At 36.2% G+C, this 14,529-nt stretch overlaps 1 protein-coding gene across 1 annotated transcript in view; it reads left to right on the top strand.

Annotated features, from left to right (window-relative positions):
- MYO3B (myosin IIIB) overlaps positions 1-14,529 on the top strand; it is a gene marked incomplete at its 3' end in the record, with an annotated part of 190,620 nt that overhangs the window by 98,219 nt on the left and 77,872 nt on the right. The window contains exon 23 of the mRNA XM_083864590.1: positions 714-843. Coding sequence (XP_083720716.1) covers positions 714-843 — 130 coding nt within the window. The remainder of the gene's footprint in view (positions 1-713; positions 844-14,529) is intronic.

Here is a 14,529-nt window from a genome sequence, read left to right as displayed (position 1 = left end):
AGTTTTCTCTTGCTGGAGAACATTCAATTTCTGTGTAAATTAATGGACTCCAGGAAAATTTGGCTTGAGGGGAATATTGCTCGTGATAGCAAAATAGCTCCAAAAAATTATTGCTATCAAACAAAATGAAAAATTTTGTGATTCCTATATTAATGCAAATACTCAGACGTTAATCTAATCAAAACAGTTAAAATAATTGAAATAGTGGATTTTTTTGTTTTTCCAATGTGATTTTCAGTGTGATGAGAAGCAGTTTTAATGTACCTTCATTGTGTCCAACCTGTTCCTCCAGCAGGTTTATAGATCACATAAGTAAAGTTTTGATGCAGACAACCAACAGAAAGTGACCACCTGAGAACCATTTTTTACATCACATGTAAATTATCAGCCTAAGCTTTAATGAAGTGTCTCTGTTGTATTGCATCATGCATAGAGTCGTTTGACATGGCCCAGCATAGCACAAAAGGATTTAGGCCACTTGACCCAATTTGGTATGCAATGGTATTCTGTGAACATAGATACTCTATAACCAATTTACATTCTGAACACACTGCTTATAGTTAATTTTTAAGTCCGTTGCAGATAATTCATTAGCTTATCAGACCAAGCTAGCTACTCTATTTGGTCATCCTAACTGTTCATGTTTTAAAGAACGTCGTTGGTTTTGGGTAACCTTTTCTGTCAAAATTTCTGATTCTGTTTTCCCACACTAGGTATTATATGATGCCTCTGCATTCCTTGAGAAGAACAGAGACACTCTTCCTGCTGACGTGGTGGTGGTGTTGCGAACTTCAGAGAACAAACTTCTTCAGCAGCTGTTCTCTAGCCCATTAACAAAAACAGGTGTGTTCTGCTCAGCTTTGATAACATTGTAACTTCTTCAGCACCCTGTTCCTCTCAAATCTTACTTGATTCTGGACAATTTTTTTGCTATGATTTTATCGTATCTCGTTTCCACAGTGTTTGTTACACTTTGTTCTCTGATTTCAAGATTTCATTTCCCTTCCTGAATCTTGTGCAGCAAGATTCTTCCCTGACTACAGAGAAAGGGAAGTTATCAGATGTGTAGGGGAAGAGCTCATTCTCAGAGCACGATAAAAATATACAGATTTCTAGTTCTTAGTTCTTTATTAAGATCAGTACTCAATTGATAGATTCTTGTGTACCATGTCTTACAGTTCATAAATCATGTAATGTAGATCAAGGTGTTTTGGAGGTAATATCCATCTGTTCAGAAGCACTGATGTAATACATAGTTTTTTAAAAATAATAAAAGCCATATACTAATGGGCTAGAAGTAATTCCGTTGTTTTAAAGCTTGTTGACTTTGACTTACATTAAAGTGCCAGATCTGTAGCTAAATAAAACATCAAAATGAAGTTTGATTACTCCATGGATAGATGCCAGAATGCCAGTACCATATGCAAATGATAGTTCTGCAGTATCCATGCAAACAAGCCCGCAAATGAGTACTTCTGTCAATACTTTCTACACTCTTAAAGCATCTTTTTCATAATGGGTAAGAAAAAACCATAATACTAAATCTAAATATAATGGATTGTACTAGATTGCAAAATTATTGTGAGCTGACATATGCAGATGAGGTTGCATGTTTAGGTAGAAATACTTGGTAGATGCATTAGACACTGCTGTGTAGGCTTATTGTACATGGGCTGTAGATGCAATTCTATGCCTGTGCAGCAGCTCTCTGCCTTGAATTTCGGGACTGTCAGTAACCCAGTCATAGCATCTGGTGATGCATTTAACCTCTCTTGACATTTCTATGTAGAAAAAATGCATCTGGAGAAAAAAAATTATACTGGAGCTTTTTTTGCACGTGTAAAATTGATACCATAATATCTGTTTATATACTACAGAGGATAGGTTCCTGTTACAGGGTAAATTTTCCCGTAATTGAAAGGCTTTTGACTACCTCCTTCAAATGACACTTTTAGAGTTCCCTGAGATGTGAGGATCCAGTGAGGAATCTGCTTCTCCTTTCAGCTATAAAGAGTTTAGAAGGGAATATAGTTTATGATGGAGGATTGGTTTGTGCCCAGGTGGGGAACAAAGGATCTTTCTGTCTACTGCTACTCTACATTTGAGTCTGTTAAATTGATAGAAGAGATTCTGATCAAGCAAAGCAAGAAGGAAAGCTCATACCTGGTCAAATGTGCCTCCACACCTCTCTTTACAAGCCATTTTATACCTTTGAGCTGTTGTCAGAACGAATACACGATTCGGTGCTTTGCCTCAGTTATCAGTCCAAATTATTGCAAATACACTTTTTATTGTATTGCTATTTTTAAATCAGAATGCAGATGCCTTCATGCAAATTCATGTTTTTCTGGCCTTACAGAATTATTTTCAGTAGCAGCAGCACTCAACTTGAGTATTTTGCCTAAGATGCATAGAAGATTCAGTAAGAGATACTTCTCATTGCAGTTAATGTGCAGTTACCATGCTCTGGTGTATTTTATCTACTTTTTTAGGTCTCTTACATTCCTTCCTTTTTTCCTATTTACATTAATTGAATGCTTTCTCCCTCCATTTACCTTTCTGTGAAGAGCACACAGAAAGGTAAGTGTTGTCTGTATTTGTCAAGTTGGTACAGGACATCCTGATAAAAAAATTATTGTGCACATACATCTGTGCATAGTGTTATAAGAATGGCTTAAAGCTCTTAAGTAATTTTTTTAAAAGCTTTTCTGATTTTGCTCTTTTTTTCCAGCTGTCTGATATAATTGACATTCACATCCTGTGTTGTGGCCTCTGTGTTCTAAAATCAGATTGTTGCCAGGTTTAGTTTTGGCAGCTTGCAGGAATAATGAAAGGTTTGGCTGAGAACAGAAGGCATTGCTGGCAATGCTGCTTCATCTGCTCAGTGAAGAAAGATAATGCTGTTCTCTTAACTTTCTACAAAGATGCTTTTGTAAACAGAACAGTCAGTGTCTATATGTCCCATTGTACTGTCCCCCTGTTTCTTAGCTCTCTTCCCTCCACTCAACATATGCTTCATTCTTAAAGCAAACCAGAAAAAATACAGATGAAGATTCATAATCTTGGTACAGTTTTCTCCAGCTTTTGGCCAATTACTGACTAATGCAAAAGATTAGTCATTTACATGGGAGCCATATTCCATCTTTCCCGGTAACCCTGACTTGAAATGCGCCTTGTGCGGTGTTTTTTTGAAGATGGGTGACAGCACAGTCTCACATCTGCTTGCAGCTATCTCTGGAATGTGCCGTGTAGGTGGGTTTTGCCAAGCTGCGGTTTCCCATACATGTTGCAGCCACTGGGTGGTGCTATCCCAGAGGCGAGAGGGAATGAGAGACTGGAATCGTGGGTCTGACAAGGACTGAAAATGTAGTTCTTTAAATACCAAAAAGAACAAAAAGATGCCTTTCCCACCCTGAGATGATCCTCTGTTTGAAGTATATTTATATAACTGTCGTATCTTCCACTGTCAAAAAGTGAGCAGCATCAAGAAAATAAATACTAAAAAGCTAAATTCTTTTACTAATTTAAAATCATGTTAATCCCTGTAATTTATCAAGTACACTTATCCCCTCTTAACAAATGCTTCTATTTCACAGTAGCGGTCTGTGCCGTTTAAAGGGCCAGAAATTAATGGCAGGACATTAAATATACATTTGTAATAGTAATTTATTGTTAATAAAGTATGCAACTAATCATGTGAGACATAGGAACTTAAACATTCTGGAACTGATTTTGTAACATATACAGCTTGTTTTGTCATCTTGCAGTGGAAACTTAGTCACGTTCAGCATGTTTTGAAATCTGCACTTTCAAGGACCTTGAACTTCAAAAATGAATGAATATATTCTGATTTAGCCTAAAAGTTCTCTCAATTGCTTCCATACCTGTCACTTTTTCTAGAGACACACCTTCTTGTGCTGCCACTACTGTAGTTGAATATGCATGTTCCCATTTAGATAGAATGTGTTTGTTATTGTCTCTGGTTTTAGTGTATCACTGTCATTGCTAAAGCATTAGAGAGAAAAGGAATCACAGGAACTAGAAAACAGAGTCCCCTTGAAATAGAGGATTTATGGTTGGAAAAATTAAGGACAGCCTTGGTCCATTCACCATCAAGGAGCCAGATCATTTTACTCACTGTCCTGATACTCGAGAAATTTTGTAGCATCAGCTGTAAGGAGCTTGAATTGTTGGATTGCTTGGGCAAAGCACCCCTGGGGGGATTTGAGACTGCAAGGTTTTCATCTTCTTAGAAAAGCTGCATCACAACAAGATCTTCTACTCTTGAAACACAATCTCTGCCGACTTTTGTCCTTGCCATGACTCACAGACCTTTAGGACTTCTATCAGGGTTGCTCTGCTCTGCCTTAGGTCCTTAGTTGAGATAGGGGAGAAAGTTGTCTTCTGTAGGGAGGGGAAGGGAAATCCTCCAGTCTTCCCACCAGAAGAGCAGAGATGCTGTGAAACATCCTTGTCCTTGCTCTGAGGATCAGTAGGGATTTTGCTTGGCTACAAAGAAGAAATGCAAAGCTGAATACCACTGTAGCAACATCATATCCAGTAATTTTAGTAGCATTGGGGATTGCTCATGCCTTAAGGTAATGGAGTATCAATATATCATTGCTAATAAACTCCTTGTTTGTGGTGCTTATATATTTAAGCATAATCTGTCAAAGAGAATTAGGATGAGCATTTTCACAACTGGGATGAAGGGTTTAGTTAGTCATGTCTTAACAAGGTAATTTTTTTGTCCAAAGTAGAGGTTTTTTCCATACACAATGGATTATAAATAATTCACCTGTCAAATGGTCATTTCCCCTCCCCAGTATTGATTATTAGTTTGTGTTCTTTCTGCCTTTGAGTCTCTAACCTTGCTTACAAACCTCAGATGAAAAGTAATTATAAATAGTGGATGTTTGTTTACCAAACCAAATGAAAACAAACAACTAACAGACCATGTGCTAAGAGAGAATGTGAAAAAGAAATTTTAGGATAGCTTTATACACACTAAAGAACAAAATAACTATGGCCTTCGGCAAAATCACTTCAGAGAACTGCTTTTCACCACTTCTTGATGACAAGAGTACTGTCTCCAGTGTTAACTTGTGTGTAACTGTGATAGCATGTGATTCCTCATGACAAGTCAGAAACCAAAGGAAAGAGATTTTCTTGCATTTCAGTCCTATGAACAGGTACTGCTGGGCATACATGGAGTGTAATCTTGGCACTGTTTTCAGTAGAACCATGGTTTGTGCTGTCTTGTTTGTCACTGTGCATTCCTATTGAGCCCTTCCTCTAGCAATAAATAGTGGCAGGTCTCTTGGTTTGGTATGTGTCATTCACTGAAGTATAGCATGTTTCCATTTGGATTTAGCATTTTTTTTTTTCCTCTTTATTCCATACATCACAATAGAACCAAAAGCTCAAGTACATTTTAATTTTACTAATTTATTACACAATAAAATCTTTTTATATTGGTACTTTCATATTAGTATTTTCACTTTTAAGAGATCAGGCCCTCTTAAGTCAAATGAATTGGAAACAAAGTCATTATAATTAGAGTATCTCTACATAAAAATGAATCAGAATTTATATTTTGTAAGAATTTCAATAAAGTTAATGGAAGCTGTGTATTTCACTCAGGACATGGAGGCTTTCATACTTCTAACTGGTCTGTATGCTAAAAACACAAAAATAGTTTTTGCTCTGCTGCCCGTGAGTTGTATGCATAGAGAGGCTTTAAACCACAGCTGTGCAGCATAACAGTCATGAACTTTACTGGGTTGCAGATGTGGGACATCAGTAAACTCAATTAATTGTAGCTTAACTGACTTTGGGAGGTAGAGTGATGGATTACTTTTTTGAGTTCTGCACTTGAGCATTTTACAGTTCAGGGTTTGTTTTTCTTCATGTCTTAAGGTTTTGCATCATAGGACAAATGCAGTACAGATACTCATAATACTTGCTAGCAATAGGATCCAAGAAATGCTCTAAAATAGCCCTTAAAAATGGAACTCATCTAGAAACAGAACCATCTATCAGATCAAAGTTAAGGTCTCAGTCCTGCTAAAGCTTTATATAAAGCATAACAATTATTTGCTGTTGAGAATAACTCCCTATAAATAGTGTCAGTGAATCTCTGGAATTGCACATGGCAGTAAGCACAACAGCTGAGAATTGTCAAGTTAGATTTACCACAATTATGTTTGGTAAAGGGTGTCGCCCAAACAGAATTTTGCTGTTTTTTAATCTGAGACTTCACGGATTATATTGTACTGAAAATGAGCAAGGGAGCATAGATTTTTTTTTGTCTCTGAGTGCTTGCAAATTGAGTTCTAATAAAAGTAGAAGTGGACAAGTTTAAGAATAAATCTTAGTTAATTTACTGATTTGATTTATAATAGACCAGTATCTCTAGAACAAATCTTGAGAATAGTTTTTCTTTACCTTTTTCTCAGAAGAGAGAAGCTACCTTTCGCAATATTCGTGTTTCTGGCCTAACTTTTCAGTCCTATAATGAACATGACTTCCCAGTAGTGAATGGTAATTAATCTTTACACTGCATTTTATACTAATTAAATTCAAAATCTATTGATATTGAGAAAACTAAAGATGTTACTGTTTTTAATATTAACTAGTAAGCTGTGGGATTTCACTGTGCACCATATACAGAATTTAAATAGAGAAATATTCGAGGAACATTATACCATTGTTTAAATGAGTAGTTTAGTCAACCATTTCAATAGCCAGTGTGTGCTGTACGGTCCAACTGTGTCAAAGATGCTCAGTATGTCATTGGAGCATTCAGTAGCTCTGAAGATCAAATCCTAGAAGAGTATTATTTTTAAATTTGCTAGTGGGTTTTGAGGGTAGATAACTTTGCTGAATAGTCAGATAATCTTACTCATATTAATGTCCATAATGTTTTTGGTGTGTCTTTAACAAAGAATGTGCTTACATTTCCCACTCCTTCAAAATAATTGCATTAAGGGATTAATATATCTAAAGTTGAATGTATTGTGTGGAAATAAATCTCTGATTCTGCACTATATTTTGTATATTCATTTCAGAGTTTTTTGTGCAGTACTATTATGATTTTGTACTTTTATAATTTTTCTTTATTTCTTCACCTTACAACAAACTGTAAAGGCCAGTACTTTACTGAAACAGCATTATCTATTATTATTTGACTTTGTCTTCCTTATTCCAACCTGACTTGGAGTGCTTAATTGAGCTGCCTAGATAGTAGGTCACAGTGTGTGGCAAAGAAAATGTGTTTGTGGGTATTTGTATGAATGGGTATTTATTTCATTAAGAGCAGAGATACAAATATAATTAATGTTTAGCTTTACCACAAAACTACCTGATTTTGTGCCAACTATGATATTATACAGAAATGCTGACATCCAGGGGAGCAATGGTTCAGTTGATAAGCCTCTCAGACTTGATTAAATTAGTTGTCAACATCAATAATGCCTAGATTTCAAAAATGGGAAGGTCTGGGACTTCTACTAAGTTCTATAAACTTGTTTCATCTTAATACTTTTAAAAGACAGTTCTTGCCTTGAAGTTTCAAGTTTTTACACCATTTTTTAGCCTTTCTAGTCTTAAGGTCTGGTTGACTGTGGAGAATGATAGTGAGGTCAGAGAAAATGTTCCATAATATTTTTCGATGTGCTTTCAGTTGCATCTTTACAACTGATTTTTTGTCACTGAATTCATTGGGAATCTTCATTGGCTTTAGTAGGATTTTGACCAGACTGTGTATGTATGGAGAAGCTTTAGCAGCAGGTCCTGAGTGATGGGATATATACTGTAAAATTTTTAAATGTTGTGTGGAAAACGAACATACTCTGGAAATAGAAGCAAAGGGCTAGAAATCACAGTTCTTGATTTTCTCCTGGATCTCCTGTTTATTCACGGTTGTAGAAGCTTACTTTGGCCTCAAGTTAAACCAAGCACTGTGAAGCTTAATAGATAGAACAATGAGTTAACTACCATGTTCTTTATAATCATACTTTTACTTTTCTAGATAAAGCACATACAATTTGGGGGAAAAAAAATCTTACATAACATGCAAGAGAAAATATGTCAGCTACATAAAACAATGAGGGAGACTAGACCTGAATCAGAACGTAGCGTAACTATATTTCCAGCCTGTGTATGGTTTTAGAACTGTTCTTCCACATACCTCTGAAAGAAGAAATGAACTTGTCCATCCTGAGGAGATGTAAGTAGAACAGGGTTATTTTGACCAATGCCTAAAATCAATGAAGAATTCCTCAACAACAAAGTTTCACAGAAAATTCACCTCTGTAGTTTTCTTCTAATCTCAGTTACAGATGTGGTACAGGTAGCAGGGCAATCTGCTGGGAAAGCAGAAATCCTCGTATTGATGGTGAGGTACTGTCCTGACAGCAGTGTTTTGTCCTGTCTGCTGTTCCCCAGAGGATTCAAGGTATGTTGTACTGAGCTGATTACATACAAGAGCATCAAACTGTACACTACAAGAGATATGTAAGGTAATTCCTAAGGACCATATCTGAAAGAAATGGCCCATGTCTTCTGACAACATATAAATCATAAAAAGCCAAGCCAATTTATTCTGTAATGCAGCAGCTGGAAGCCTGACTGGATCAGGCTATGGTCAGCCTTTCTTCAGCCAGCCAGTTGGTCAGGTCTCCAGCTAGTTAGGCTACAGACTTAACCAAAGAAAATGGTGAATATCAAGCAGTAGAAAATTGCAGTATTGTTTATACAAGAACTTTGCTTTTTCCAGACTTTTAAAGTATATTTTATTTTTTGTCTACATGCAGCTTCAAATAGTTAGCACTCACTGTACTTACTGTGCCACTCCTATCATTAATCCTGTGTTTGGACAGAGATGCCCAACCTATGTCCTCCTGGTTGTGGCCGGTTAGCAATCTGCTCCCTGCTCTGCCACTCTGTTTTCCAGAACCACGTGATTATCCCTTGGCCTGTGCCCAGGAACCTCTTTATCACGTTGACAGGTTTACCATACGTGTTTTGCCTACTGTCTGTAAGTTTGGTTATGTCACAGGACTATGAGAATTGGAAAAGGTTTGCTGGTATGTCCTCTGACCACACACTGTGCCCATCAGGAAAGGTCTGTGTTTCAGTGAACATACTCCCAGTCAAGTAGATGAATACACGTTTGGTTCAATTTACCTTGAAAATTGGGCATGTTGCTTAAAGCAGCAGTTAGTACTCAAGGCTGTGTTAGAAAAATTCCTTGGGCATTAACATTAACTAGTTTAATTAGTACCATAATTTGTTCTTCTTTAGTAGTTAAGGATAAAAGGTAAGATCTTTCTTATGACGTCATACATTCACAGGTCTATAGGATGTATAGATACTATGTATGTGGATGTGTACAGAGCAGTTTGACCTTCATTTCATCTCAGCTGCTGCCACTGTCTCTGTTCCATTCCATTCTACAAGAAGCCTACTAACCTACTGTGTTAAAACAATATTTAAAACACAGCAGTGATGATTCTTAAAGCAAAGTTTTATTTGTTGCTGTAGACATGATGCTGTGTGTTTGCCAGTATGTGCCTTCCTAACGTGGGAAGTGACTACTGAAGTGTCTGCAATGTATGCAATATAAAGCATAACAGCACTGAACTTATACTCAGGTTCTCCAATCCCAGTATAGCAGTGTAAAGCTTTTAAGTATCTGTAAATATGATTGATGTCTACTTCATGCTAAAAAGACTAAAGAAAACCTTAATCTAATTGAGTATCAGTATCAGAATTCCTCAGTTCACTGTGGCATGGATTTTTCATTTCAAATAATATGGGCCAGAAACATTCATATTTTTGCTCCTGAAGCAAATATTCATAATTAGATTATTCCCAGGTGGGCTTCACTATTACTAGGTGTTCATGCTGATTAGATTCTGTTTGGCAATGTGTATCTGATTTTGGAAATACTATTTCTTGATTTTATTTGAATAGAAAGTAAAGTAATTGTCCTTTCAGAAGAAGCAGTAGTTGAGGCTTATCTATATTGATAGTTGTGCTCTACAGACAGTATTTTTATAAATACATTCTTGTGTAAAATATGTAGCATATGAGAAAATTGGATTCTTAGCTTTTTATTGCACAATATCAGCTTAAATACTTCAATGACTCTCAATGACTCAAAAGAACAGAGTTTTGATAATCAGTGACTAGATTCAAATTAGTACAGAATAAAAAAGTACATGTATTCATTTGTGGTTGAGTTAAAAGCTTAGTCTTACAGTAGCAGAAGATGAAAATGCATTATGGAGATAAACAGTCGACTTCCTTTGGCCAGATAAAATGTACTGAAAGGAAAGACAGAGAAGAATCTGTGTATGTCAAAGACATTGTCTGGCCCTGTACCTCTTGTGGAGTGCGGTGCTTAGCTGTGATTAGTAGTAATGTCAGTGAAATACAAATGCATTGTAGCATTTCTGACCATATTATACTGTATCTACATGGTGTTTGAAGTAACCCCTCTTTATCTGAACCAGAAGCATGAAAGAAATTAATAAAATATATGAAGATAAGGAAGAAGCTTGTACTTGCCCTCTATATAATAGTAATATCCCTGGTACAACATGTACAGTAAGGTGACATTGTCATCGGGCTTTTTCTCAGTAAGTCATTTGCACTTCACAAACTGAATATTGTATCAAAGCTTAACATATTTCTTACCTGGCATGCTCTTACTTTGGGAGGAATGATCTATTGCAAGCATAACCAAATTGAGGTTATAAATATAGTGCTGATATTGCTAATATTTGCTTGGTACTACTTACAGAACCCATCACCTAAAAATAAATGAAGCACAAACCATAGGTAACATCAGAACATCCAGTCAGAATGTGTACTTTTCCCAATTAGTAAACAGTAAATTAGTAAGTAAAGTCAACAGCTGGATAAATCATTAATTCAGCCAGATCACACAGTGAGTAACTACCAGGGATGCAAATGAGAAGCCAGGAATGCTGACTAGTCCCTTTAGAGATCTGGAGACCACTTCCGAAGTCCAACTTGAAAAACACACCCCATGTTTCTTTTTTGTGTGTGGTGTAAATACTTTCAAAACTTCTCCTGCTTGGCTTTGCATAATAGAGGAGATGCAGTTCTTTGATAATATGGTCTTTCTCACCTAGCTGAAATGAGGCATCAGTGAAGAGCATTTTTGCAGAGATGTGAGATCTTCTAAACAGCTTCAAGACAAAGGGAAGTTTGCTGAGCATTGACACTGAGCTTAGCCAGTGAGTGCATAGATTTTGTGCTACTTCTTTTTCCTTTGAAAACTCTAATACAATTTCACAAACTTTAATGTCTAAAACTTCTCAAAGTATTAAAGAGAATGCTTTAACTTAATTCTCAACTTTATTGAACGGAGGAAAAAAAGAGAAACATTAGGTCTGGCTGACTCTTCCACTGATACAATGAATCCCAGGGACCTTAGTCTCTGATCCAGGCGCATAGGTAGGAGCCTTGAGTTTTCAGATGAGCAGTCCCCTTGAACTGAAGTGCATGTGAGTAAAATTAAACATGTACATGTTTAAAAGATTAATCCTAACTTTAAGCATTAACTTCTTTCCCCTCCCTCAGAAAAAAACCCAAAAAAACAACAAAACCAAAAAACCAAAAACTAAATCCCCAAAACCTAAGGCAATTTTGAGAGGGTTTTATATAATTTAGTTGGTCCATTTTATGGGCTTGGATTTAATGTAGGTAGCATTTGGTCTACAAGGGTGTCTAAAGCTTTGACCATATAGTTGGTGTGAAGCTAGACTTCTGAAGAGCACGGTGCAATCTTTCAACCTTTAACCAGTTTAACCTTTCGAGGAACCCATGGCAGTTCAAGCTGCCTATGTTATTATCTATAAACATTTGTTCTTCAAATATTTAATCTTTTCATGAAGTGGATCAACATTTAATTATTTTTGATGTGTTAAGGTATAAGTTACCTTGTAAATGAAAATTAAATGCAGGGTTAGGTACCAGATTTTACTGACTGTGAACACCATGTGAACCCTGGGTGAAATATTTCTTATATATATTTCTTTAGACTGACTTTCAAACCACATTTATTTTGCTTATTAGTTTTAATGGCTTAGGCATGTTGAAGATTGGTAGTTGTTTTTCCTGAGCATGAGCTACATGAGATGACCAATTCAGAAACTTTTGTTGAAGTATCATTTTGTGTTTCAGCTGAAAAAGAAAATCCTAGTAATATTTTTTCCATGGATTCAATCTAATGCTACAAGTAATAATACAGGAATTCACTTGACACATGAAGTAAGCACTGGTAAGAATCCATTCCTAGAAGGAAGTAACTACTGAACAAAGGCATGATAGGTAAAGCATTTCTTTTTTTAAGTGGGCACTGAACACTTTGAGGTTTTTTTCATTTGTGAAGCCATTTAAGACTTGTGATGAATTAAAAGGTTTATTTATTTGATTGGCTTACCAGATCAGAAATGTTTAATTTTAGTTTTGCATGAGAAACTAAGGGAGACCTCAGGAGTATCAATTATGAACCCTAGAAACCTAATGCCAGCAGTGAGTATGGTGAACCTTGAGCAGCTGTAGAACCATTCTAAATTTTATTTCATTACTAGAGTTTTTTGAGTTGTTACAAAATGCAACAAAATTTTAGTCCTTTTAAACAGTCTGATTCAAAGTCCTTTCTTCTCCCAGCTCTCTTCTTTTATCATGTGTTGTCAGTTCTTCAGTGCAAGGCTTTCAAGCTTTAGACTTGCTAATCTGAAACCTAGCCAAAAACAACCTTTCCAGGCTATTTTAGCCAAAAAAGGCCCAAAAGAGTAATTTCTAACATACAAAAATAGCATAATTGCAAATGGGACAAAAATTATTTCACCATCTACTTATTCATTAAAGTCCTCATTTTAGCTTTGGAGAGATACATATATTTACAGTATGTACCATGCATGTGCATAGATATTCAAGATTTCCCAAACAGTTGTGGTTTCATTAACACACACAGTATTAATAGCCTAAAGCAGTTTCCAAAGTAGTGAACAACCTTGTGTTCTGGACCATGATTTAAACTGTTGGGTAACATTAAATCTGGAAATGACGTCCCAGTTTTGCAGTATTGTGTCAATACCAGTGCCAACACCTTAAAATAAAAATACTTCTTTAAATGAATTCAGAATGTTCAAATGAAGAGTGCTGTATTAAAGTGCTGACCCCCAGATTATTTTCGGGGGTTTGGTATTCTGCTTGTTCAGGGGAAAGTAAGAGCAAAAGTTCCATTCAGTGTAAGAGTGGACACTGGATTTGCTCTGCTCTCTTAGTGAGTTATTACCAGCATTTGGGTTTCTTTACCTGCGATTTGGTGGTTTTGGTTTTCGTTTTTCCCTCCTGACTGCTTACTAGTTATGTAATACATAGTTTAGCAAAACTCTGAAGACTATTTAGAGTTACTGCCTTTCTGTAAAGCTAACAGCTAAACACTGGAGTTGATGCAAACAAGTAATTTAGCATCTGAAAGAAGTGTTAACACTTTATTTACATTTAAATTAAAATAGACACTTATTTATGTGTTCTGGTTCTGAAAGGTGTGTGGTACATCTGCAGAGGCCTATTGTTTATTCATGCTGTAAATCCTTTGAAATGTGTTAAAATGCTTCCCACTCATTATAAAAATCCTGCCACCCATGGATTAGGGCTTTGATGTCACCAATCCTGCTTCAAAGGGTTCTTTCAATGCTATTAATCACAGTTTAGCCTCTGAAGATATAGCCAGAGAAAACATTTGGACATCTTGTGCTAGACTTGCTAAAACTTTGAAATATACAGAGTGTCTTGCATATGCAAGTCCGATATCACTTCCTCTCTCTTCTCCTAGGCTTTATTTTGAAAAGCTATTTTGTCATGACTTTGGCTTTCTACAAGTACAGATGAAAAAGTTTAGGACACGTCATACCTTACATTTTAAAAAAGGCACCAGACTTTTGCTTGACACCACAATGTATCTTTTTGCCTGGGAAATGGAGTCAGTCTTTAAAACCCCACAGTTACAATAAGATTGAGAATTATATGTCGAAAGGTCAAAAAATGGTCCCGTCTTATCATTTTCTCATCTCTCTCGTTAGTTTGTGAGTTTAAGATACTGTCTTGACACTTGAGGATCCATGTGATTTCACAGAAACAAGATTGATTCTGTAGTCTTTTTGCTCTTTGAAATCTCTCAATGAGTCACAGAGAAATTGATTACTAGTGATTGAGCTGTATGCCTTTGTGCTGTCCTTGTTTTCATCAGCTCAGTAGCTAAGGTCAGTGACATACCACCTTATCAATGACTTTTTCCTCCCCTCTAAATCAACACTGCACTCTGTCATGCCTGTGATGAATGTCCTGCGGACACAATTGGTAATGAGAGGGGTGTAGAAGAAGTGTGGTGGTGTAGTTTAGTACTATTATACAAACTGATTTTACACAGTACAAATTTTTCTCTTCTAACCTTCTTGAATAGTTTTTGCACTATGAATTTCT

Source organism: Zosterops lateralis (genome assembly GCF_965231275.1).
Source record: "Zosterops lateralis genome assembly, chromosome: 7".
Classification (NCBI taxonomy): Eukaryota; Metazoa; Chordata; class Aves; order Passeriformes; family Zosteropidae; genus Zosterops; species Zosterops lateralis.
This window is presented reverse-complemented; position numbering and strand designations above follow the sequence as displayed.